General features: G+C 33.7%; 1 protein-coding gene and 2 non-coding genes across 4 annotated transcripts; all 3 read left to right on the top strand.

Annotated features, from left to right (window-relative positions):
- The first annotated feature begins 306 nt into the window (after positions 1 to 306).
- LOC149412183 (5S ribosomal RNA) lies at positions 307 to 425 on the top strand. Its single transcript, XR_016304774.1, has one exon. It is a non-coding gene; the product is annotated as a 5S ribosomal RNA (ribosomal RNA).
- Positions 426 to 748: 323 nt separating this feature from the next.
- Positions 749 to 867, top strand: LOC149412182 (5S ribosomal RNA). The gene has a single exon (XR_016304773.1). It is a non-coding gene; the product is annotated as a 5S ribosomal RNA (ribosomal RNA).
- Positions 868 to 12,088: 11,221 nt separating this feature from the next.
- On the top strand, positions 12,089 to 27,664 carry LOC149412181 (uridine phosphorylase 1-like). 2 transcript variants are annotated; one of them, XM_089646389.1, is made up of 8 exons: positions 12,089 to 12,196; positions 18,426 to 18,642; positions 19,327 to 19,450; positions 21,042 to 21,203; positions 22,219 to 22,404; positions 22,706 to 22,844; positions 25,196 to 25,389; positions 26,509 to 27,664. In XM_089646389.1, exons 2-8 carry the CDS (start codon positions 18,500 to 18,502, stop codon positions 26,623 to 26,625), a joined length of 1,065 nt encoding a protein of 354 aa, XP_089502515.1. In that variant the 5' UTR covers positions 12,089 to 12,196; positions 18,426 to 18,499; the 3' UTR covers positions 26,626 to 27,664. The 2 variants fall into 2 exon arrangements, with proteins under 2 accessions (XP_089502515.1, XP_089502516.1); XM_089646390.1 differs by lacking the exon at positions 12,089 to 12,196 and adding an exon at positions 13,264 to 13,305.
- Positions 27,665 to 27,937: the final 273 nt, after the last annotated feature.

Raw genomic sequence — 27,937 nt, 5'->3', positions numbered from 1 at the left:
GTTAAACTAGGTATATAATATTAGCTAGGCTCCTATAGCGAAATGATCCCTTTTTTTCGTCACGGTCATGAGTCGGTTTTACTCCGGTCCTCGAAATTGCATGACGCGCGTAAAGAAGTTTCACTTCAAAAAATTCCTCCAAATTTATGGATATAATTACGATCTTTTTCAAGCGCGTATGTAATGATTATTTTTATCAACGTCGCATACACCTTGCTAATGTTTTCAGTATTATTAGGGCTTTTTTATACTAATTTTCATATATTTATTGGCAGGTAGAGTAGAAATTAATATTTTTTAGCGTTTGCCAACGACCATACCATGTTGAACACACCGGTTCTCGTCCGATCACCGAAGTTAAGCAACATTGGGCGCGGTCAGTACTTGGATGGGTGACCGCTTGGGAACACCGCGTGCCGTTGGCCCATTTTTTATGGTAATTTCATGTTTTTTTTTATTTTTTTATCGTTACTATAATTAATAATATCATAAAATTCTTTAACTTTTCAAGTATGCTACAGGCCTAAAATATTACTTAGTGGATTGATATTATGGTCAACCATTGAAAAAAAAAATTCCTACAAAGTTATGGATGTAATTACGATCTTTTTCAAGCGCGTATGTAATGATTATTTTTATCAACGTCGCACACACCTTGCTAATGTTTTCAGTATTATTAGGGCTTTTTTATACTAATTTTCATATATTTATTTGCAGGTAGAATAGAAATTAATATTGTTTAGCGTTTGCCAACGACCATACCATGTTGAACACACCGGTTCTCGTCCGATCACCGAAGTTAAGCAACATTGGGCGCGGTCAGTACTTGGATGGGTGACCGCTTGGGAACACCGCGTGCCGTTGGCCCATTTTTTATGGTAATTTTATGTTTTTTTTTATTTTTTTATCGTTAACATCATAAAAAATTTTATATCATTCTTTAACTTTTCAATTATTCTACAGGCCTAAAATATTACTTAGTGGATTGATATTATCGTCAACCATTGAAAAAAAAAAAGGCGTTAAAAACAAAAAAATAATTTGCCATAGCCGAGAATCGAACTCGGATCAACTGCTTGGAAAGCAACTATGCTGACCATTACACCACCAACGCCAGTTGTCGAGATGAGCTAAGAAGCATTTATATTTTACTTCAAAACTTTGACTAGATCAAATGAACTTTAATCGGTCCCGCATTTTCGTTTCGGTCATGAGTTGGTTTTACTCCGGTCCACGAAATTGCATGACGCGCGTAAAGAAGTTTCACTTCAAAAATATGCAAAGTTTTGAAAAGTGCTAAGACTCTGAAAATTTTGTTTTGTTCATTGGTCAGAAGTCCACTGGAGTATGCTTCCACAATATGGAATCCTCAATATAAGGTATACATAGATTTAGTAGAAAGTATACAGAATAAATTTTCGAAACATTTACTCAAGAAATACAACAATACTACAAATAATATGTTAACTTTACAAAAAAGACGCACATTTTCAGACCTGTTGTTACTACATAATCTGCTAAATAATAAAATAGATAGTCCCGAATTACTATCCGTCATTGGTTTAAATGTTCCAACAAGGCGTACCAGGCACACTACACTTTTTCATATTGAAGCCAACAATACCAATGCAGCAAACAACTCAGTAATTACTCGCGCAATCACAACATACACCCATTACGAAAAATTACTACATTTAGACATCTTTCATGATTCCTTTCTAACATACAAAACTAACTTATTAAATTTCTTAGCATGACAAATTTCAAAAATATTTTCACATCATTTTTCAAAACTCCTATGTATTAACAGTCAATTACAATTCGTGAGCTTATTATAATTCTTATTTTCAATTCATTTATTATTATCTATCCACACACTTCCTTCCTTTTATAACAATCTCAGGCGAAATTACGTAATGACATTTTATGGACATACGTAATAGGTACTACAACTATGTAATAACTAAAAAAATTCTAACTGTATCTTATTGTACTGTGTATGTCTTAACCAATAAATAAAAATAAAAATAAATAAAAAATAAAATAAAAAATTACATGTTATTGTGTTATTTATCGATAACTCTAAAGCTTTTGACACAATTAACTCTAAAAAACTGCTAGAAACCTTAGAAAAAATTGGAATAAGAGGAAATGTGTTAAATTTATTTAAAGATTATCTTAGAAATAGAAAAATATGTACCAAAATAAATGATACTTTTAGTAAAACAAAGAATGTATCTGCAGGAGTTCCACAGGGTTCCATATTGGGACCTACACTATATATAATTTATGTAACTATAATGAAAAAACTTTTCTCTTTTGTTAAACATTTTGTATTTGCAGATGATACGGCATTGGTCATATCACATAAAGATCTAAAAATTGCAATTGAACTCATGCAAATTGACTTTAATCAACTTTGTAAATGGTCACATGATGCAGCACTATTAATAAATGCTAAAAAAACCAATGTTATGCATATAAGATCACCTAATGCCAGATTTCAATTTAATCCTAATATTATTTCTCATAGTTTTAATTGCATCCATAAAAATATCCCGACTAATTGTAAATGTGAAAGCTTAGAATTAGTTACAGAATATGTCTATCTTGGTGTTACAGTAGATTGCTTTTTCAAATGGGACAAACATATTTAAAAAACCTGTAAAAGACTCAGATCAATTGCTGGCAGAATGTACACATTAAATTTTTTCCTATCAATTGAAACACTTAAAATAATTTATATGTCAATGGCAGAATCTATTATAAGATATGGATTAACCATATGGGGAAATACTAGTATAACCAATCTGAAACAAGTCCAAGTTGTACAAAACGCAATTGTAAAATTACTAGTCGTCCCTAATATTTTTAAACAGAGACATTTTATTTTATTTTATTTTATTTTTTTTTTTTTTTTATTTGGGAAAATCAACAGATTATTTACATATATAAGAATAAACTAAATAATATAGATAAAATCCAATAACAGATTTTCACTTAAAATTATAATAATAATAAAAAATATTAAAACAAGAAACTAAGGGTTCTGTACCCGTGGCCTGAGAAATTTACAAAAAATACAAAATTGTAAATAATAAATAAAAAATAATAACAGATCTAGGAACACAAATAATATACTAATAACCAGCTAAATTTCAAAAATTTAAATTTAACTGATATACTAATAACCAACTAAAATTCAAAACAAAATGTATTGTAAAATTTCAACACAGCAGCAATCAATAACACTACACAATAGCAATAATAACAATATAATAAATGTATACCTACAACTAAATTGAACACATGAGTATAAATTGGAAGGTAAGTAACTGGAAAGGATTCAAAGCAATAACATGATAACTTCAAGTAGAATATTTAAAATTATTTAATGTTAGTTATTACATATCTTTTAAAGGTTCCTAAATTACTTGAGAATATGTCCATATCATTAAAATTCTTATTAAATATACTACAGGCTCTGAATATAAACGCATTTTGTCTTATATTAGTAGAACATTTATGGAGATGAAAAAGTGATTTTTCTCTAGTTCTAACGCTCGGAACTCTAAAATTAATTTCAGACAGAAGGGGAGAACAATCAATAAAGCCATTGATAATTTTATGGAGATATATTATATCTGCGGAGTCTCTTCTAGTTTTTAATGGCTTAAGTCCATAAAGGTCCATCGAGCTGTTTACGTCAAGGTTTGAATTTAGTTTGAAATTTAAATGATGGACAAATTTTCTTTGGATGGCTTCAATGCGATTTATGTAAATATTATATTGAGGATTCCATATGGGAGAAGCGAATTCAAGATGACTGCGAACATAAGAAAAATACAATATTTTAAGTGTTATGATATTATTAAATTCTTTTCCAATACGGAATAAGAATCCTAGCATTCTAAGGGCTTTCTTAACAATCATATCAATATGAGCCTCAAATGTAAGTTTACTGTCAAGTATAACACCTAGATCACGAATTTGTGTAACTTTTTTGAGTAGTTGGCCAGCTATATGATAATTATGGTCAAACTTAATTTTATTTCTAGTGAAGGTAATTACATAACATTTAGAAGTGTTCATGTTGAGACGATTGCGGATACAATAATCACTAAGCCTATACAGATCTTCTTGTAGTTTAAAGCAGTCAATTATAGAATTAATAGGCAGGAATATTTTCATATCATCAGCGAAAAGTAGAACATTTGCATAATTAAAGCATTTTATAATGTCGTTGATGAAAATTGTAAACAGTAACGGTCCCGGGTGAGATCCTTGGGGCACACCTGAGGGTATATTTACAATCTCAGAGATGAAGCCATTTATTGTTACTCCCTGAGTGCGCCCATTAAGATAGGAGACTAACCATCTATATAAATCCCCATGAATTCCCAAAGCTAGTAATTTGGACAAAAGAAGACTGTGGTCAATTTTATCAAACGCTTTTGAGAAGTCTGTATAGATTACGTCAACTTGGATTTGATCATCCATTGATTTAGTAATATTTTCAATGAAAATGGCAAGATTAGATACAACCGATCTTTTTTTCATAAAGCCATGTTGGTTCACGAGTATTACAGACTCGATGCAGTTATATAGTTGTTCATGAACAATTTTTTCAAAAATTTTACTAAAGATTGGTAATTTAGATATCGGTCGATAGTTCTGGACATCATTTTTAGCCCCAGACTTAAAAACAGGTGTGATGAGAGCACTCTTCCAACGATCAGGAAAGATACCTTCTTTCAATGAGGATTGAAAGAGCAATAATAGGGGCTTCGAGATTACCTTGCTACACATTTTGATAAAGAAAGCCGGAATTTTATCACTACCCGCACCCAGTGAGCTAGAAATAGTATCGATTATTTTTTCTATTTTTTGTTTTGAAACTGATACCGAGGAGATATTAACTTGATTGTCAAAATGATAGTTGGTAGAGTGTACATCGGAAATAGTGTTGTAATTAAAGGTGGAGACGAAATGCTGTGAGAACAGGTTACATATTGCGAAAGGATTTTCAGCAGTCACTTCGCCCAGTTTCATAACATGAGGCAAACCAGAATTATTTCTTTTTCCTTTAACATAAGACCAAAAGTTTTTAGGGTCACGAGATATATTAAGTTCAGCGTTTGTTATAAATTGTTTAAGACATTCTCTAGACAATTTCTTTTGCCTTGATCTAAGGATACAGAATTCATGGTAGTCTAAAGGATTGGACCACCTTTTCCACATTTTAAACACTTTATATTTTTCCTTAGTCAGTTTTATTAGGGCTGGACTAAACCAATAGGGATAAGAATTATTAATATGAACTTCCTTTGACGGGACGTTTAATCGAATGATTTCATATAAAATTGTATAAAAGCGGTCAATAGCAGTATTGGTTGATAGGTTTAAAAATTCTGCATCCCAATCAATACTACTAAGGACGTTATTTATTGTTTCATAGTTAGCTTTCCTAAAAAGATTGATTGTTCGTTTGTTGTCCACCATAGGAGTTTCCAGAGATATGTTAATGTCAACAAGAATGCTTTTATGATGTTTACATTCAGGGATGAGATACTGGTCAGTATTTGATACAATTACAGGGATCGAGCTAAAAACAAGGTCTAGGTATGTATGATTATTATTTGGAAAGGTGCAGTACTGTGATAGATCAGTAAATGAAAGGGTGTCAGATAGTTTGGAAATAATTTCAGATTTAGAGCCATTCGTAATTTGCATACTATTACCATTACTTAAAGACCAGTTAATTTGAGGTAAGTTGAAATCACCCGATATGACAAAATGATCATCGTGATGTAGTCCTCGAAGTTCACATAATTTATCCATGAATTCATTTATATTTTGTGAGTGATTGACTCCTGGAGGTATGTAAACACAGCATAAATGAATTTTTATGAAATTATTAATCTTAACAGTCACCCAGATGTCTTCAGCATTCGTGTTAAAATCCTTACGTTCATGAGCTATGAGGTGCTTCTTCAACGCAATCATTACTCCACCTCCTCTTTTTTGCTCATTGCGATCGCGCCTAAATACCAGGTAACGGTTGTCAAATAGCTCTTCACTAGCAATACTGTCTACAAGCCAAGTTTCAGTTATCATAATAATATCATAGTTGTTATTGGTAACATTAAAATAAAATCTATCAGTCTTAGAACGCAGTCCAGTCACATTTTGATAATATACATTCAACATTTTAGTACATTTAGTTGATAATATATATAAAATATAAGATTGATAAAATAGTTGTAAGCATGTTCTAGTAAATTATAAATATTAGAGTGGTGTTGTAGTAACGCAAGCAGAGTAATTGTAGGATAATTTGGATTAAAGTTGGTAGTATTAAAAGAGTTAGTTGTTAATATTATACAAATAAAGAAAAACCAGTACAAAGAATGATATTTTAAAGTAGGAAAAAAGATAAGGTAGATAGGAAAAATAAATTGATAATAGCTTATAGTCACACGAGACGATGCTAAATCTAAGAAGATTATCAGCAAAAAACCTGAGTCACGTCAGATTCCAATGTCACCTGAATAATGGGACTAGTTTCATTTTTGCGTATAAAAATTTTTCCGTATTTGATCCATCTGAATTTAAAGTTTTTATCCTTGCTTAAGTCTCTCACTGTCTTGAAGAGCGCACGGGTTGCAGCAGTCAGATGCTCGTTGACATAAATTTTGGAGTCCCCGGGAAGCTTCAAATCACTTGAGTTGAGACTGCCTTTCTTCCTTATAGCAGCAAGAAAGTTATCTCTACTGCGGCTGGCTGTGAACTTTACTACAATTGGACGAGTAAATTTAGGATTTTCTCTGGGTAATTCCTTGACCCTTGTACGAGAGATTCCATCAATATCATTTGGGAGAACATCAACACCTGCCTTGGCTCCTAGCAATTTTATGATATCTATTAAATTTTCATTTCTTTTTTCCGGTATGCCAATAATTTCCACGTTATTTTTTAATGAGGTTTGCTCAAGACGGTTTAATTTGGACAATACCAGATTATAATTAGTTTGAAGTTCATTGTTTTTGACTTCGAGGCTATTAATTTTGGAGTGACACTCTCTTAGCGCATCATTCATTGTTTTTAATTGCATGAACACTTTATTAATTTCTTCTTTAATTTCGTCCTTAAACAAAATTAGTAAATTACCAAAGTCTGGCTCTGAACCAGCCTCAGCAGCGGGGCTCTCTACGGCAACATTACGTTTTGACTTAGTACCCGCTTTAGTAGGTAGAACAGACATTATGAATAGGTACTGAACTGTCAAGGTTATGAAACAATGAATTGTAGCACTCTGTAGAGTCAACGAAATCACACGATCACTTACGATGTACAATATACAAGTGAAATAATTAATTACGCAACAACTTTTTGTGGAATTGATCACTTTTATAAGCCCAAATAAACATTAAATTAACAACGATTTTACAGTCGACCACTTGGTTCAAGAGTATTGTTAACTTGAAAACACATTTAACATAATACACCGTTGCTGTTTCAGAGTGCCAAAATTTTACCTGTTAAGGCTATACTATGGCAAAAAATCATAATTCAGTATATATTTACCCCGCAGCGTAAAGAAAAATTAGAACATAAATACAGTACTAGATTCACGCGCAATGACGGGTTAATAGTTCCGAAATTTAATAATAAATACGGACAGAGAACGTTTGAATACAACATACCGAAGATATTTAATTTATTACCTGACACTATAAAGCAATATAAATCTATGAATAAGGTTAAATATATGGTGAAAAATTGGCTATCGGAAAAAAAATATTTATTTTAATATGTTTGAAAAATTGTATGAAAAAATTGTTAATTCTGTAGATATAAGATGTAAATTATAACTTTAAAAAATGTATTTGAAACTAAATTTAAGCACCTGTTGACAAGCCAATTCAATCGGCTTAGCAGGACTTGTTTGTTGATATTATGTATTAACTATTTATTCAATAAAAAATAATAAAAAAATACCTTATTAATGTTTGTACCTAGACTAGTTTTTTATAATACCGTCTTATAAACCTAACAAAGCGGTTAAAACAAAATAACTTTTCATTTGATTAAAGTGTCAATCCACAAAGTAAACGCTTTCTTTGATAATTTTATACTATTTTATATAAATAATTTTGTAAATTCATAAAACTTCTACTTAATACTAAATATGTGTACGTTTCCCGTTTTGGTACAATATGTAGTGAACAGAATCCAAAACTTAAAATTTGAAAATAAAAATCATTTTGTGTTATTTATTAGTCCTTTATCTGATTCAGACCTGGTTTAGTAAAAAAAAATTGGTTTGGTGACGGCATTTTATTCAAATTACAACAACACCTCGGTAACAAAATGAACGCTTACGAGCTTGAACGCTTATACGAACGGAGTTTAAACAGAGTTGGGTTATTAAGTTCATCTCCATATTTGTGACGTACGCTATGTGGTGTCATTTTTAAAATGAATTTAACTAGACAGGGCTAATCTAGTATAATACATCAATGGACCGGTCGGTGGCCGAGTTGACATCGCGTCTGGGTCCCACCCAGGCATAGTGTGTTCAAATTAATTCTATTGAAAAAAATATCAAATGCGATCCCAAATCTTTCTGGAAGTATATCTCGTCCAGAAGAAGTGATGGCGGGTTTGTTGACCATGTTACTTGGAATAATCAGTCTTTCTCAGGAGCAGATATTCCAGAAGCATTTGCAGACTATTTTAAATCAACTTATAGTAAGGAAGCTGCGGACTTGAAATCTTTTATACCTGGAAAAAATACGCCAACAAAAGCACAGAATGTTGATATTAAAAAAAAGTTGCTGTTAAAAAATTAAAATCCAAAACTTCTTTTGGACCGGATCTTATTCCGTCATTCGTGTTAAAGGGATGCTTTGAGCCCTTATTAACACCTCTCGCGTATATTTATAATCTCTCACTTAACTCCGGAATATTCCCAGACCTGTGGAAAATCTCTAAAGTTACACCGTTACATAAAACTGGTGATAAGGCTTCAGTCTCTAATTATAGACCAGTGGCGATCCTATCCTCTCCAGCCAAGTTGTTTGAACTAATAATTCATAAATGCATTTATACCCAAGTTGAACCCTTTATAATTGACCAGCAACACGGTTTTAGGTCTGGCAGATCTACTGTGTCTAATCTAATGGTTTTTACGGAGTACATATCTCAAGCTCTTGATAGTAACAATCAAGTAGATGTATCATACAATGACTTCGCAAAAGCCTTTGACTCAGTAGATCCGCTTATTCTCCTAAATAAACTCGACCAATTTGGATTTTCAGCGAAACTTCTATGTCTATTTGTAAGTTATTTCTCAAATAGACAACAATACGTAACTTATGGTATTTTCCACTCTTCCAACTTCATCACAAACTCTGGAGTTCCACAGGGGTCGAATCTTGGACCCTTACTTTTCTCGCTATTTATCAATGACATTTACCATTGCATAAAATTTTCCAAGTTTCTCTTATTCGCGGATGACATGAAACTATTCCTTTTAATAAAATCTTTGGAAAATTGCTTGCAGCTACAAAGTGATATAAATTCTATCGTCGAATGGAGTCATACCAATAAATTAGGGTTTAATATTAAGAAATGCTCCATTATGTGCTACACCAAGGCAAACAAAACGATTTACTATAACTACAAAATGTCTTATTCATCTCTTCAGCACATTGTTATTTCAAGAGATTTGGGAATCGCATTTGATACGCACTTAACATTTCACGTCCACATAGAAACGATATGCAACAAAGCTTTAAGAATGCTAGGATTTGTGCTAAGCAACTCCAGACATTTTTGCAGCTCGGCCGCGATTCGTGTGCTATACTATAGTTTAGTACGTAGCATTTTGGAAAGTGGTTCTGTAATATGGGGACCAATGGATTTAACTTACTCTCAAATGATAGAGAAAGTACAAAAGAAGTTTCTGAGATATTTATATCTTAGAGACTTCGGATATTATCCCTGGTTATATCCATCAGCCTTTTTGTCCGGCATGCTGGGTATTAATAGCCTCACCGATAGAAGGAAAACTGCTTTGCTGATAACAGCATATAAACTTCTAAATGGTAACGTCTGTATTCCCGATATTATAGAAAAATTTGAGTTTTATGTCCCCGACAATTATACAAGAGCGCGCAGGCACAGAACCTTTGTCGTTCCAAAATGCAGAACCAACTTACCATTAGTAATGCCGCTCGGAAAAATGATTATGTTACTAAATTACCTGTCCCCTGATATAGATATTTTCCAACTTAATATTCACCAGTTCAAAAACGCTATTATTACTTAATAAATTAAAATAAAATGTATGTTTATTATTGGTTATGTATAACTGTAAATGTGCATTTAAAATAAAATAAATAAATAAATAAAAAATAAATTCCTCGGCTGGCTAAGTCCTCCATCACAACACAAGCAACATTTTCAGCTTATAGTGGTGGTAGTAGGAGTTTTTCAAATATTGTCAGGTTATTCGTAACCCGGGAATGTTTGTCTTTCTTTAAAAAAAAAAAAATGGGTACCTACGATAAATGGCGCGCGATTTCGCGTCAGTAATGCAGCACAACTCAGAACTTCATCATCTGCGGAGATATCGAAAACTTAATTGCTTCAGAATAAAACAACAAAAAAATCCAATGTTTGCCGGGGATTTTACATTGGCCTGGGAATATTTCCGGGTGTACAATGTACATCACTATAAGTACCTGACTATTATCTGGTATTATCATTGAACGTAGGTTGAGCTGCAACATTTATATTATTTTGAATGTTGGTCGGTAATGTAAGGTTAAAACTTTAGATTTAAAAACAATTGTTTATAGTGTAGTGTTTCTTTTGAAAGTATCTTGCTTGAATCAGGATAAGAGGTAGATATTTAAAAATCAGTTTTTGTTTTTATTTTATTTATTTTTTAATTAATTAATTTCTAGTTTTTTTATCGATTTTTTTTTTGATTTCTTTTAGCTATAAGGTGTCGACATTTGATTCAACAAACATCGAACACTTTCTGAAATATAACAAAATAGGGTCAGTAGATAATGTAATCTAAAGCACTCACGAATTATAATGATCTACCAGATTAAGTCAATGTATTATGAATTTTGTTAGATATAATCGTTAATCATTTTTGCTCTGGTAAACGTATTTGTAGATAGTTTACTGATAAAACGCAACTCCCAAAAAATACAAATTACCATTCTTAAAAATATAAAACTTTTTAGCGTAAAATGACAATGAAAAAAAATGTATTTAGAAATCCGTACACATATTTGTTTTAAGAATGTAAAGGGCTCTTGCTTCCTGACTCTAAGTTTGTGGGTTTATTTTAAAAGTAAGATTATTGTAAGACAGTTTAATGATCCGTTTACAGTTCAAGATATCTTATTTTAACATTAGGAAAATAGGGATAGAAAAAGTTTTAAAGTTATTTGAAAAGTATATAGATTTTAGAAATTTTATTAGCACCATTCCTGCTGTCATGCTATGCTGTGCTAGAACATCTGTTCTGTCGTGTGATATCTTAAACAAGTTGTTGTGGCGACTGCAGGGCAATTAAAAATTAATTTATGTTTTTAGGCTTTTAATGTTTTTTTGTTTTACATAAATAAGAATTTTAAAAAAATATATTTATGTCAACCTCGTTCGGGAGTGATGTTTTTGTTAATGTTATTTTTTTCACTTTTACCTAAAAATTTATACGAAAGTAAGTTCTTTTAGTACCTGTATTTAAAATTACTTTAGTGGTAACTAGCTAAATAGTTGAAAAATAACAACCTGCATAATACTCAAGTATTTTCTTTCTGCTTCCCCTCGTTTATTTTGTGCCCTGGTTGTAATTTTATTCTAATAAAAAAATCTAAATTTAAATGTGTCTTGCAACAAACATGTTTTCAATGGTAAATAAAATAATAATACAATACAATGTAAGTAACTTACACATATATTTTTTGAGTTGATACTTCTTCCCAATTGAGTATATGCCTCACAGTTGAAGCTTCTGTGTATATTTACAGTTGGTCTGCAAGCAAGTCAGTAAACAACTGTGCTTGCACCAATATGCACCGTATTGTGCGTTGCTCAATGGTTTTAATTTAAGTACAGCAGTTTCGTGCTTTTAATTTTTTCTCAGAAGTGATTAGATTAAAATTAGGTATGTGCTCTTGAAACTTTATTAAAATAATAATTTGAATAGATAATTTTTTTAATCTTAATCATACGTTTGATATCCAAATTTTTTACGTGGTTTTACCCATAGAATAAAGAATAATACAAGAAGTGCCTCTTGGGTGTGCTTCGGCATCCAAATATTTGCCCAATTTGGGCCTAAATTTCAATACAAAACTGTGTTTTCGAAATTCAAATGGGATGGAAATATACGATTTCAGGCGAGTGTAAGTGAGACGGAACACTGGGCGGTTGGGCTAAATGGAACGTTTGTTTCCATTTAAGGCAGTTCTAGTGTTATATTCTTTATTCTATGATTTTGCACACTCCCACCTTAGGGATCTTATTTCTATTGCATTCAGTCTACTTTCATCTTATTGGACAGCTAACCTCACTTTTGCAGGCCTGGTTAGCTTTTATCCATTCTTGCAACGTGTCCTGCCTTTCCAAGTCATCATAACCTTGTTATGATGACTCTCCAAGTTTGTTTATCCATTCTTTCAACGTGTCCTGCCTTTCCAAGTCATCATAACCTTGTTAAATAAATTGTTTGATAAACAAACTTGGAGAGTCATCATAACCTTGTTATGATGACTCTCCAAGTTTGTTTATCCATTCTTTCAACGTGTCCTGCCTTTCCAAGTCATCATAACCTTGTTAAATAAATTGTTTGATAAACAAACTTGGAGTTTGTTTATCCATTCTTTCAACGTGTCCTGCCTTTCCAAGTCATCATAACCTTGTTATGATGACTCTCCAAGTTTGTTTATCCATTCTTTCAACGTGTCCTGCCTTTCAAAGCCATCTCAGTTTTATAAACAAACCTTGTTATTAATGACTCTCCAAGTTTGTTTTGTGCTTATTTTACTATCTTTAAAGATGATTATTTGCTGATACTTAAATATACAACAATTCTTGGAATGGTCACGATAGAAAAGATTTATTGTTATCTTTTATCATTTAACTGGAAAGGCTGTTTTCATGTAGTATCTATAAATATAAACAGGTGAAATATAATATATACATTTTCGAACTCTGTATCAATTGTCAGTCGTTAATAACAGTTCAGGTGAAACTTCGGTATAAGGAAAACCGGTAAGTGATGAACATTAAAAAACAATTTTTGCTTTTAAGTATTTTTGATATTGTCCTACACGACAACTGTGCTAATTTTTGTAAAATTATGTTTAACTTGTGCAGTGCTCAAATACTATAAATAAATTTAAAAATTATGCGTTTTGGAAATCTTAATTTTTTCTTTGCAATGGGAATCGAACTTGTAACGTTCTGATTTAAAGTCAAATGCACGAACCATTGTGCTGTGGAGATATTGTTGTACAAATAATGAAAATCTAAATTGAAAAAGATTTGACTTACACACAATTTTTTTGCGACTCGTTGAAAAATTTATTTCAAATAATCAATGATTAGTTTTAACTAAATTAAAGTGCTAGTTTTCAAATACATGCTATCAATAAAATATGAAACAATAATGGTTTAGACTGTTGAAGATTAGATAAATATTAATTACTATTTCTAATTCTGGTCTGTAAAAACAATACATAAATCTAAAACCATATCATATGACGTAACTACAGTAAACTCTTGATTTACCGAGATATGAGGTAAACTTTTTAAAATACTGATTTTTTTTAATTTTTACGGAACTCAAGTAATTTTCTTAACATAGATAATAGTATTTTTTTAAGTGTTTTCATAGTGAATTAATCTGGCAAGGTATGCGAGATGTGTGCTGTCACACGTACCTACCTCGGTTTTGTCAAATTGGGTTGATTCCAATCCCAAAATAAATGTAGTCCAGAAATTAGCGGTACAAGCGGGAAACTAGGGAATCTTCATTATAAGGAAAACACAATAGCATATATTTTTTTCATTTTGATTTTTTTTTTTGGGAACTTTTCGGTTAAGAGAGTATTGGGGTCAGTTCTGAACTTCAACACATTTTAAAAGACAATATAGTATGTCTGATAGTTATTACGCAATGACAGATTTTTTCAAGTTTAGCCTTAAAAATTCTTACTTCAGACTAGATTTCTCGAAAACGGAAGCTAAAATCATAAAAGTTAAAATTACTATAAAATCAACTCCAAATGTGATGTAGATTTGCCAGTTTCTCGCTTATGCTACTAGTTTCGGACACTGTCCCCTTTTCAATGTGAAACTGCCTCCTGTTTTATATTATGTTTTACTGTTAATGTTCTTGTTTTGTTCTGTCCTGCTGTTATTGTTATTCTATGTTTTGTCATCACTTTGCATGAACAGTATATTTATTGTTATAATATTGGATCTGTATTGGGTAAGGCACTCTGTTTGTAGAAATAATTTTAAGAACATGACCACTAGTACTAAATTACCGTTTTTAACTTTGTTGTAGTAAAGCGCACTTGAAGTGAAATGACATTTATCTGCGCTACATAAATGCCATGTTATTATTATTATTATATGACTTTCATCGGTAGATGTTCTTGGCCATTGTTTCAATAGATAAAAGGAAAAATAGGAAAAAGGGAAGAATAATAATGATAAGCAATAATTAGTCGCCTGAAATATCAATACAAATTGAAAATATCTCCCTAGTTAAAATAAACGCCGCCAGCGGGAAATGAACCCGTGCCTTCTGATGTCCGGTCAGATACTCTAAAACCACTGAGCTATGTCGGCTTATTTCCAACCCGCCAGATAATTCAATATGTACTAGTACCTCAATCAACAATTACTGCTTTTCATTTTTTTACTCAATAGATATGTTCAATTTGTATTGATATTTCAGGCAACTAATTATTTGTTATCATTTATGCTATACATAAAACATTGTCTTATAAACATTAGTTTATCATTAAAAAAATAATAATAATAAGACAATTTTTTGATTTCATTTTAAATGGAAAAATCTATCTATATAATTTACGTAAAGAAAGGTAACCCGACTGTTGATACAAATAACATCAGATCTGCTTTTTCTGCTCCAAATAAGCACAGGAATTACTAGATAAATTCCATGGGGTAAGTCCCATTGATTCTAGGATGCTTGAACCCCAACAATTGACCCCCGACAGTTGATCCCTCTGCCTATTGATCTTTTGAAAACTTGAACCCCCAAAAGATTATTTCTGTAAAAGTATGTCGTATATTTTTATACGGCGGTGTATCCTCTCTGCATACTCCTTAAAAGGGTGACCGGATAACTCATCAATATGATAATTCATCATATTTTTAAAAAGTTATATAAAGTCATGGAAAGTGATGGAACAAAAACTTTATAACTGGGAAGTAGGTTAGGTTAGGTTAGGTTACGTTTTTTTTTTCATCGTTTCTAATGACTTTATATCAGTTTAAAAGTGTGTTCAATTGTCACTGTGTTGAGTTATCATGGAACCCCTTCGAAGATACGGCATTTTTGCAAGCAGTAATATTTTATAGCAGATTTCCTATGGCCGAATATCCTCAATGCATTCCTACGTTATCATGGAGAAAGTACAGATTAAATAATCTTTTGGGAGATCAACTGTCCAGAAGATCAACTGTTCGGGGGATCAACTGTTCGGGGGATCGGCCGTCGGGGGAGCAATTGTTGGGTATCAAGAGTCGGGTCACCAGTCCTGTTACAAACTGTATATTTAATATATATATCTTCCTGCATTATGTGTCATGCATTTTTTTAAATTTATTTGTTTTAACCTGAAAATCTGTTTAACCGGGATTATTTCCCCCATTACATTTCGATAAATCGGAAGTCTACTGTACATAACTGTGTGTTTGATTAAATTAGATAATTGCTTAAAGTTCAATTCAATTAATCAAATAAATGTCAATTTTTCTTGACTTAATTGATGACAGTTAATTATATTCTGTGTTGTTTTATAAATTTATAATTATTATTTTTTTTAAAGTACGTTAGTTAATCAATGTTGCATTCCACATTGCAGCTTTATCAAACAAGGGAAATGATTGTTAATACATTGACCTATATCAAATAAGGAAAATGACAAATAATATTACTGAATGTTTTTTATTTAGATTAATTCATCATTATGAAAGGGAAAAACCATTGATTATTATTTGGTATTAGATAAACCCATGGATTTTGGTGAAATTGATTGAATATTTTCAAACATCAATTGTCTTTCTTTACGGCATGCCCGATTGGGCTATGTTGTGAGGCTGATGGTAGTAGGGAGGGGAAGGAGATGGGGAAGAGGAAGAGGAAGGTGGGGAAGTACCTGAATTTTCAAATCTGGTCACCAAACACGGCTTAAGCCATTTCAAGCAACTTTTGATTCTGAAAGGTAGTCTTTCACCAGGGCGGTATTAAAAGTATTTACTACTCTTGAATCTGCTTCTAAAATTTTAACCCGCGATCTCTGAATTTGTATCGAGGATGTTTTAAATGAGACACCTCACAAGAGCGCCCCTGTCTGTACACTGTCTGTCAGGGGAGCTATGTCGCCACCCGGTTGGGCACCATTGTGAGGCGGGTTAAGGTAGGGGCTGTAAGAAGGGATTTATTAATGCGGGTCTTGAAGAGGCCCGGATTATAATATGAAGGAGGAAAAACAGATGACGTCAGAAGCCTCAACTGTGAACGAGTGTTCCGCTCCTAGTGTTCACGTGCACAGGTGCACTGGGGATCAATACTGCTAGCTCCTTAGAGCAGACTCCATTAAAATACCTCTAGAACAGACTCAGTATACCCACATTGCATCTGTGCATTAGAGACCGCAATCGGCCTGTTAACAATGGTTTATCAATCAAACGGACCACCCTCTTTTGCACAGAATCAAGAAGGTTTATTAAGAATTGTGGGACTCCAGCCTAGAGGTGGCTCCCAAATTCAATTGTTGGGTGTACTTGAGATTTGTCCAAGGTTAGCAGCTGGTTACTATTGAAGATTCTGCTAGCCCTATACAAGACACCCAGTTTCTTGGAAGCTAGATTTACTCAGGCTTCTATAGAGCCTGTCTGATATACTGATTCCAAGCATTTCAATGAATTCTTTATTGGGGAGAGTGCTTCCAGCATATTGCACCAGACAATCTCCCTCTTTGCCAAAATCAGACACTCTTGTGTTTTTGACACGTTGAAACTGACCAGGTTGGTCTTACCCTAGGCACAAACCTTCTCGAAGTGGTGGTCAAATTTTTGTCTCAAAACTTCCCGAGCTGTACCTACGAACATCATACGTGTATGGTAGCTTGTCAAAAGATTACCCTATCGAACGGTGCTGTCGTCGGCATAGCACATCTGCCCTGATGGTAGACACTGTAATGCTGACTGAAATGTTGGCTTTAGAAGGAGGAAGCGCAACACAGCATAATACCCCAAAAATAAATCACACATATCACTATAAGTTAGTTGCAGAAATTAAAAATTTAACATTGCCATAGAATCACCATTTGACGCCATTGCAACCCGTTAATCGCTGATTTACAATTATTGTATTATTGTAATTATCGTGCAATGGTGGGTGCAATTATTATAATATGCTGACGAGCATAAAAACATGATAGTCGTCCTCTTCTGCTGATCACAATTTGTTCAAATGCTGAAACAGACATAGAAACATTTGTGATTTTGTTATATGTGAACTTTTGTGAAAGAACTGAACCTAAAACATGTAAAGCTGCAGTTTCAATCTTTTCAATCTGATCTTTGATTTCATCTGCTTTCACAAGAATATTTAGTAGGGCCAATCACAAGGATTATCATTAATATGAGAGCTGCATAAAATAAACATAATTTCTTTTGCACTCGGGAAGGAATTCCGAAATGTTGACTCAAGAGAAACTACAACGTCGCTCTATACACCAAAAGCCAAACTTACTTTGCAATTATATATTTTATTTTACAAGCAATAATTATTCGCCTGAAACACTCCCGTTGGCGTCATGTATCTTTTATCATGAGATTTTTCAATGTGGATGAGTGTTTCAGGCGAATAATTATTGCTTGTAAAATAATTGTTACCCTTTGTGCTATGCATAAAAAAAATCTTGTCTTAAACATTAGTTTACCAAAAATTAATAATTATATATTTACTTATGAAATTCTTCAACTAGTGTTTAATAGTTTTTCTTTCGTTTTATGTTGATTAAAGAGTTGCATTGTATTTAGTATTGACGTCAAACAGTTATTATTCGATGCGCGTGTTTATATAATCACTTGAAGCAATCTATAATATCAGCATTTATTTTTAGACAAAACTGCAATTTTCTACTTCAGTATCCAGAGCATTGAGAGAGCTAGAGGGGTATACCCACTCAACGAGAAGATGATCGAAACAACTCCCTGTAACTGCGTGTTTTTTGTAAACAACGAAGAGAAAAGTGAATCTTGGCCAGAGCACTATGAAACTTGTGCAAAACGACTACTGGAAAGAAAATCCAATGGTGAATTTAAAAATGATTTTCCAAGGTAAGTTCTCACACCTCATCTATGTAATGCATTTATCTATGATTATTTTAAGTTGTATTTTTGTACGATACTCTACAGCTTCCACTAAAAACAATTACAAGACCCAAAAATAGTGTACTTAGTTATTTTATTACCAGAGTTTCAAAACTACTATTCTCATTGAACATTTTTTTGTTGTGAATAAATGAATATTTGAATTTCTTCACGAGCTGAAAATAGTGTTGCTTTTACCTGGATGTAACATTCTTAAAGAGATTATTTTTTGTTGTGAATTTTGTCGAGTATTTTACCAATTTGGGAGGCGGGTATGGGTACCGCCGTCCCGGAAACTATTTATCGTATAAACAAAACCTCCACCACAGGTCGCACCAAATGGTACGCTACGTTTGGCGACTTAATAGGGGTGCCCAGGTTCATCAGGTGAGGTGTGTTCTAGTCTTGGCGGTGAAATTATGTTCATTGTTAAAATGTCTTAGTTCATGTGATTATCGAGAAATAATGAACCAATAGATAAAATTGTAGAATTTAGGGTTGTGGTGCCTGGCTATCTAGATCTAGTCACAAATAAGCTAAAAATCCCTCGAGAGAGAGAGAGAGTTGAGCACTCACCAAGGAATAGACAGTGAAATCCGCAAGTTATAATTTTGTGAATAAGTAACATTTTTTTTAAATGTATTATTTTAGAAATGAAGATGGCAGTTTGAAACAGACAAATCCATATTTGAAGAATTTGGGTCAGGACTTTCTGTACCATCTGGCGTTGGACACCAAAACACATAATATGCCTGCCATGTTTGGTGATGTTAAGGTAAATTAATTATATTATTCATTCATTAAACAATGTTACTAATATTCAAACGATATGAATTAGAACCACATACAAAAAGTTTTCAGTGCCACCTGGAATTGAATTCATAATCTCTAACTAACTAACTAACCATCACGCCGTTTCTCCGCAGGGGTAGGCAGAGAGGACGGACCGCCAAACAACTCGGTCACACCACACACTCCTTGCCTCATTCACATTCATGCATAGGTACTCTTCTATTATTCCGACTCTTGACACAAGTATCTGATTCACTTGGTCGTGCTATGTCTTCCTCGGGCGTCCCCGACTTCTGCTACCATTCACATTGGCATCGTATATTCTCCTTACACTCCTTTCTTCGCTCATTCGCTCTATATGTCCAAACCATCTAAGCGTCCCTTTCTTGATCTTACTCATTACGCTTACATCAGCCTTGCACTCTTTGCGGATCTCCACATTCCTCACACGATCATACATGGTTTTACCACACATACGCCTCAGGGATTTCATTTCAACAGCATTCAATCTACTTTCTTTGCCAGTTACATGCCTCACTTCCATACATCAGGGCAGGTACCAGCACTCCATTGTGGACTGCTAACTTCGCTTCTTTGGACAATTTTTTGCTAGCGCCAACTGCGTTCAGTCCTTCATTAATGGAGTTACCTGCATTTACCCTTGTTTCAATAACTCTGTCAGCCATAATCCATAATCTTTCCTTTAATTTTCATATTACTGAAAGCAGTTTTAATAAATGCACATTTTTCAAGTCCGTGAATTTTCATGCTTACTAATGGTGTTCAATTAAATATAGCCTGGCTAGCAGATCACTGCTCATATCGTCGCCACGTCCACACTTATAACACATCATCTTTATAGATGTTACAGTTTTGTATGGGATTGTATGACGAGCAATATGGAGTTATATAAAACGCTTTGAACTTACGGCGTAATCTTTCACCCCTTTAGGTAGGCGACACATTAAGCTATACGCATCATGGCTTGGCCTATTTCGCCATGGGAATGTATGGCCACGAAAATATACCGTGGTCTGTCACAGGCTTTAACCCTGTGTACCTAACCACAAGCCTGAAAACATGGCAATCAGTGACAAGCGCATTTCTTATCTCACTTTGTCGAATGATGGGGCGAGGCATCTGGTAGACCTAGGTTAATAATGATTGGATTATTTGTTTTCATGAGAAAATCACCTCAAGGGCGATTAACAACTCAATTTATTTCTATCACTTAGGCTTATAACTAAGTTTCATAGCTAGGGACATATAACTAGTGGCTTATAACTAAGATTAATGTCGAGTGATTTACAACTAAGACTTTTAACTAATGTCTTAGTAAGGGAAGTGTCCAAAATCGCCAGAAACAGGTTTGAAGGCTGGTGCAATATTTTGCCTGCAATAGTGGAAGGTCCCAAGTTCGAAAACCGGTTGTAAAAAATACTTACTTTTATTTTCTCAGTGTTCTTCTAATAAAAATGGTTGATTTTTTGCCGATTTTAGAAACCAGTGGTTACTATTGCATAATATAACCCTTTATACTATAAATCATGGAAAAAATTGAAATGTGTTTCCAGTTTGTATGCATGGGGGGAACACCCAACCGCATGGCGCAGCTGCTGAAGTTGGCCGTGAAGGAGTTTGGGATTGAGCCGCCCGCCGGCTGTGGGTTCGTGGATCTGACGGCGGCCTCTCACCGTTATTGCATGTACAAGGCGGGGCCTATCCTGTCCATTAACGTAAGTACGCGACATCACCGACGTTTTTTCTTCTTCTTCCTTTTCATCACTATTATTCTGATAAGTTATTTATTTTTTATTTCTGTATAAGTAAAGGTTATACAAATGTTTTACTGTGGCTGTTTCTCTAGGAATATCCTGTGTTGAGACATATGTTTTACTGTGCCCGTTTCACTATGAATATCCTGTGTTGCCATATGTTTTACTGTGCCCACTTCACTACGAATGTCCTGTGTTGAGACATATGTTTTACTGTGCCCATTTCACTACGAATGTCCTGTGTTGAGACATATGTTTTATTAGGAATATCTTGTGTTGAGACATATGTTTTACTGTGCCTGTTTCTCTAGGAATATCCTGTGTTTAAACATATGTTTTACTGTGCCCGTTTCACTTGAAATATCCTGTGTTTTCATATGTTTTACTGTGCCCGTTTCACTAGGAATATCCTGTGTTGCCATATGTATTACTGTGCCCGTTTCACTACGAATGTCCTGTGTTGAGACATATGTTTTACTGTGCCTGTTTCACTAGGAATATCCTGTGTTGAGACATATGTTTACTGTGCCCATTCCACTACGAATTTCCTGTGTTGAGACATATGTTTTACTGTGCCTGTTTCACTAGGAATATCCTGTGTTAAGACGGGTTACAAATATTTTGCTTTAATAGTGGGTACATTTTTCGATAAGCTTAATTTCGATATTATTTTTGATATTAGGCTTCCCAATGAGGATATAATTATATCCATTTGTTACAAAAAAAAACAAAAAGAAAAAAATAATAATAATACCTAAGTAGATACATAAGTATCTACTTACAAATTTTATGATTTCAGAGGAAATTTTAGTTTTTATTTGATAAGCGAAAGTAAGAAAGATGCTGTTTTGGACGCGAGGTCTACTAATCACACAACCACTGATTTGTCAAATTCCTCTTCATAGCCTCTGTAGATGTTTTCCCCATAACGGAACATAAGAGTAACCGTTTTATTAAAGGGTGTTATTGTTTTCAGCATGGTATTGGAGTGTCAACCCTAAGTGTGGTGCTCCAGGAAGTGATCAAGTTGCTCCAGTACGCCGGAGCCAAGGATCCTATCATCATCAGGGTCGGCACCAGTGGGGGCATCAACGTGGAACCAGGAACTGTGGTCGTTTCTGATAAATGCTACGATGGGATGTTGAAAGAGGCTTACGATCTGGTAGGTTCTTTCTTAGGTTTTTTTTATACACTTATAAGGAGTATGTTTAATGACAGCCAACCTCCCATAAGAGAGATGATATCTGAAGAATAATGGATTCACATATCCCGGCATGAAACTGACAGAGAAATAATGAAAGCAGACTCAGTGTAGTAAACATGATACAATGTATGAATCTGAATGCACCAAGGAGTATATGTTCAGAAAGATTATATTGTGTTCCATCTTCTCTCAGTACCCCTGCAGAGGAATAGAAATATACATTTGTTTATAATCAACGTGAAAAAATATTTTTTTTTAGCCAATCCTGGGAAAAATGGTGTCCATGCCAGCAAAATTGGATAAAAGGCTGTCCAGTGAAATGGCTTCCATGGGAGAGAAAACAGATGATTTTAAGACAGTCAATGGAGGAACAATGTGTGCCAATGATTTCTATAATGGTATGTGTTTTATAGTTGATTGAATTTGGATCAAGTATTTTAAAGAAATTTTTGTGCAATACTGTATTTCATTATTTCATAAATCTGCATTTGACAGAAATCTATTATTACTATTGCTGGATTCAAGCAACGTTGTTGCAGTGTGTGGTGTTTTTCGGGCCCTGCGTTTCTGTCGGTTTTGGAGGTTTGCTGGTCTACTCTCATGCATACTCCTGGCGCTAGTAAAAACCTTAAGGTCACCGTATTAGGTGTTAGGTATTATCAGTGCCTTTGTTCCTTGGGTTCGTAACGCCTTGGTAAGTTGATGCTCGGAGCGGACTGCTCCAATTGTGCCTTCACCGGGCCATTTCTGCTCGCTTGTTGCAATTTAAAACCATTTTTTTGAATATCAGTGGTAATTTTATTTTTCTCTTACAAATATCACTTTTTAAATCCTGAAAGAGTTCTTTGAGTTACAGGGCCGGCCCCATGCTGGCGCATTTGGAGAAGTCTGCTCCGGGCGCCGAATTTCCAAAGCGCTAAGGCTATAATACCTAACAGTTCTAACACATCGCCCTTGAGATTATTTTTCATAAAAATGGCACCCCACAAAAGTACAAATCATCCGAATATTATTAATTACAATAATCACCGATTTAGGCATCTACTGATTTTTATTTATTTATTTATACGCCCATTGGGCTTTTACATACATAGTTCATAAAAAAAAATATTCTGAAGATTGTAAGTTCACAATAGTAACAGTAATAATACATAATATGACCATATCCATTTGACATATTGTAACAGCAAGTAAATAGTAAATGCATACAATAATTATTTGTAGGTATAAACCTGTTGTACAAAAATAAGACTACAACTAATATATTGTCTACTTCTAAGGTATACAAACGTAAATTATTTAAAAAAGAAATGTAAAGTTTATATGTATACTAGGTAATGGCAGCAGTAACATGATATCATACGACACATAGTGTATGAGGCCTTTGAATTAGAAAGTTAACGGAATAATTATTGGCGGTATTGTTAACAAAATATAGAGCGTTTGACTGGTTATCGTGGTCTGTTAAATCGAGGACGTTCGGTCTGCCATTTTACATAGGTACATATTTTATATAATTTACATAAAAAAATATTGTGAAGATTATAAGTATAGAATAGTCAAAGCAATAATATAACCTTCACCATTTGACATATAAAAGCAAGCAAAAAGCAAATGGAAACATGATAGTTTGTAGGTATAAGCCTGTTGTAAGAAAATAAGAATATGCCTACTAGTCCAGTCAGTGGGGAGTTTTACCTTGCAAAAGGTTAGGCAGTAGCGATTTTGATATATGTTGTTAAGATTGGGACTCTAAGGAAAAAAAAAAGTTTTCGACCTTGGGAGGGTCGAGCTCGACCCGCCATCTTGGATTGAAGGTGCCAAAATTTGGTTTTTTCAAAATAATTATGAAGTGGTTGATTTTACAACCAAATTGTTGGACGCAAACTTAAAGACAACTAAATTACCTACATTTTTTGTTCAAAGTTTTTTTTGTAACAACAACGCACACAGCTGGCAGTCAGACCGCGGCGGTCAAAATGGAACGTCGCGTTCTAAGAGTTCTTTTCCCGCCGAGGCAGAGAACGCCAGAACGCCGCGATGTCTGAGGTTACAAACACGGAAAAGTTAATTGAATTGGTTAGAGAAAGGAGTTTATTATACGATTTAAGTGATGTAAATTATAAAAATATAGAATCGTTGTTCATCTTTAAGAAATCCTGAAAAATACTAGTAAATTCGCCTTGTTCTACTCGCGTTGTGTTGATAGGGTGCACCCAATACTCATTTTCTTTTTAGAAGCTGCTAAGCTCCACAAGAGCAATAATTCTTCATCGGACGATAAACTTTCTAGTTACATGTTGCATATGCAAAGACCCGAACGAAACTAGAACGCGAGAATTTGAACGCCGCTTGTGTGCTTTGGAACTCTTGAGCGGTCAACGGTCACTAGAACGCAGAACTCTGACCGCTCTCTGTGTGCTCCCGCTCGTAGAGGTATACTAACACGAACTGATTTTTGTTCTGAAGGAACCCTCCATAGAAGATCTAACTCCATTGATGTGTTTTTAAATGGAAGAGAATGATTTTCTAAAATGATTTATTCAAATAAATAACATTCAAAACCGTAATGAATTAAGTTTAGCACCCATGGTAGAAATCTGTATCCTATTGAACCTGTAATTGGTTTGAGCCCTTGCTACGTATTGATTTTGTATCAGCTAATAAGCTGTACCTAAACATACTAACCAAATATTATAATCAATTTAAACCGGTCTGTAAATCGTAAATGAATGATGAATATTTTCAGGGCAGGGAAGGTTGGACGGGCCATTTTGCCACTACACGGATGGAGACAAGATGGAGTTCCTCCAAACTCTGAATGAGATGGGAGTGAAAAATGTTGAAATGGAGGCTACTTGTCTGGCAGCTTTGACCTACATGGCAGGAATCAAATCCGCCGATGTCTGTGTCACTTTTTTGGACAGGCTGAACGGTGACCAGGTTTGTTTTTCCCATCTCTTATTTTATGCATAATATAAATACATGTATGAACATATTTCTGGCTATTAAGGGCATAATGAAGATGTCGAAGAATTGCAAATTAGCTTCAAAACTTTACATGTAATAGTTATCTTAAAGAAAGCTTCAAAAGACCTTTGTCAGATTCTCATATCTTAACAAATGGATTTTGATCTTTAGAGCAAAGGCGTAATTTGGAAATGCTGTCTTATTCTATCGGTATTTCAATGGAATGCTCTGAGGAACTAGCGTCATTGATTCCTTCGGCACCGGTGCACAATCGGGAAACGTGTATCACGTTTCTACGACTCGTTCTTGAATTCAACAGCTCATCACTCCTTCCTTTCCTCAAAAAGAGCATCCATACAGCGTCACCAAAGATGACATAGGCCCTGAGGACATTTATTTCCTTAAAGGCCTCCTGTGTGGAGTTAATGTTAAAAAAACTGTGTTTTATCATCTCAAACATCTTTACCTGAGACATTCTCTACCGGTTCTCTTGAAACTCATTTATCTGTCCATTTGCATTTCATGTCAATGCCATCTGAACTTTTCTAAATTTTGTTCATTGGATTTAATCGGTCTAGTGCACTATTTTGGTAAACCTGACACTCTCAACCAATGGAATCAATGCTTTCAAATTTGATTTGTGAAAAAAATTCAACCGTCTTTTCTCTTCGTTTCCATTGGAATTGAATTGGAATTCTTATAGATTGAAATGAATTGCAGATAATAACATTTCTTAAATAAAATATATCTTACATCGATGGCTTAGAGTTAAAATATTGTATCTCCATGGAGAAAACTGAAATTGAATGTTTGCAAACCTTTGAAAATTAGATTTTAGAGACTTAAGCGTATCTCAGATACCTATACTATATTATGGAGATTCAATATCTGTGCTTATAAAACATTGCCCTGAGGATTAACAATATATTTTGGTATGTTTATATTTGTGAGAGTGTAAGGTTTTTGAGATGCAATATTTGAACCCAATAAAATATAGTCTATTTATAGTATATTTCAAACCCTCATTTTCAACCAAAATTGGAGACACAATATTTTTGCTCTAAATTATCGACATTGTTAATTTATTTTCAGGTTACTTCTCCGAAGAAATCGCTCCTGGAGTGGGAGGAGAGGCCGATGGTCATAGTGTTCCGATACATCAAGCAATACCTGCAGAGCATCGGACGGTTCCCCTATGGAAAATGCTAAAAGGTTGATAATTTGGTCCCGTAAATTAATTAATTAAAACATTGTCGCTTTTTTAAATCAAGGGTTAAGAACAGAGATTTGCAAAATGGGTACCCAAAACCATTTGAAATGCAAAATGGAAATGGGTCAAAACTTTTCCATTTGAAAATGCAAAATGCAAAATGGGTTTTAGAAAAGCATTTCAAATCTAAAATGCAAAATACCTATTTTCAAAATGCATTGAAAATGCAAAATGGTTTTTCAGGTCAAACAATTAAAATAATTATAAAATTTTAAAACAATTTTGTCATAATGGACATCAATGTAGAACAAAAATATTACATTATGGTAAATCCAAAAACACCACGACTACAGATTATGAAACCACAAAAAATTTGCGCGGGACTAATGTTGCCAACGTAAAAACTTTTAAACTGCTATCTAACATTTAATATTACAGCGTCATGGCCCCATGTTCAGTATTTGAATCAGTATTTTTTGTAATGGTATCACTCAATTACCAGGGCTCCTACCAGGGAGCAACTTGACAAATGTAAATTATCTCTCATAGCGAGGTTGAGGACCGACTGATATTTGGGGCTTATGAAAAAAAGATGAGTGGAGATAGTAGGAAGAATGTTGCAAAAAAGCATTTAAAATGGAAAATGCATTGAGAAAAGCATTTAAAATGCAAAATTCAAAATGGTTTTTAGAAAAGCATTTAAAATGCAAAATGGAAAATACCCATTTTGCATTTTGCATTTCCATTTGAAATGGATTTATTTGAAATAAAGCACATCTCTGGTTAAGAAATACTATCAAATGTGTTAGTTTTTTAATCAAATATTTTTTGTTAGTTTAAAAACTCTAAAATTATATATTACACCAAAAATCATTATATTCCATTATTTTACGCCATCCTGCAGGTTTCCAGAAACGTACTGTTAAATGTTGGCATATATTTTATTTTTATTTTGTTTCGCCAGTTAGTAACTGTTAACAACTGTGATTTACTGATAATGTAACATGGTTGAAAAAATATTTTTGTATTTTGCTACATTGTAACACTTATATTTTGATGTGTGCAAATATTCTACTATTTTAATAAACGTATGAGTTTATTTCAATTTATATTTGTGTGTAAAGATATAAGTGTGGTGAAAAGGTTTTTTTTCTAGTAAAATATAAGCTTCATTAGATACAAGAGTCTGTTTTATTATTCAAAAAGAAAGAAATGTACATCAGTGCACGATATAATAATCCACATACCCGAGCCATTCCAACCCGCCGAGATTCTCATCGCTACGTGCCGTTACTCTCGCTTGCTATCGCT

The sequence above is a fragment of the Hesperophylax consimilis genome, chromosome 24 (assembly GCF_061612785.1).
Source record: "Hesperophylax consimilis isolate HC1 chromosome 24, BYU_Hcon_1.0, whole genome shotgun sequence".
NCBI classification, from domain to species: domain Eukaryota; kingdom Metazoa; phylum Arthropoda; class Insecta; order Trichoptera; family Limnephilidae; genus Hesperophylax; species Hesperophylax consimilis.
Note: the sequence above shows the minus strand (reverse complement) of the source record. Positions and strands in the feature narration are given on the sequence as shown.

Bases quoted from the DNA above. Each gene is read 5' to 3' on its own strand.
- LOC149412181 (XM_089646389.1), top strand. From the start codon at position 18,500: ATGATCGAAACAACTCCCTGTAACTGCGTGTTTTTTGTAAACAACGAA. The intron at 19,451-21,041 runs GTAAATTAATTA...ATGTGTTTCCAG, and splicing joins CCATGTTTGGTGATGTTAAG to TTTGTATGCATGGGGGGAAC. The intron at 22,845-25,195 runs GTATGTGTTTTA...GAATATTTTCAG, and splicing joins TGCCAATGATTTCTATAATG to GGCAGGGAAGGTTGGACGGG.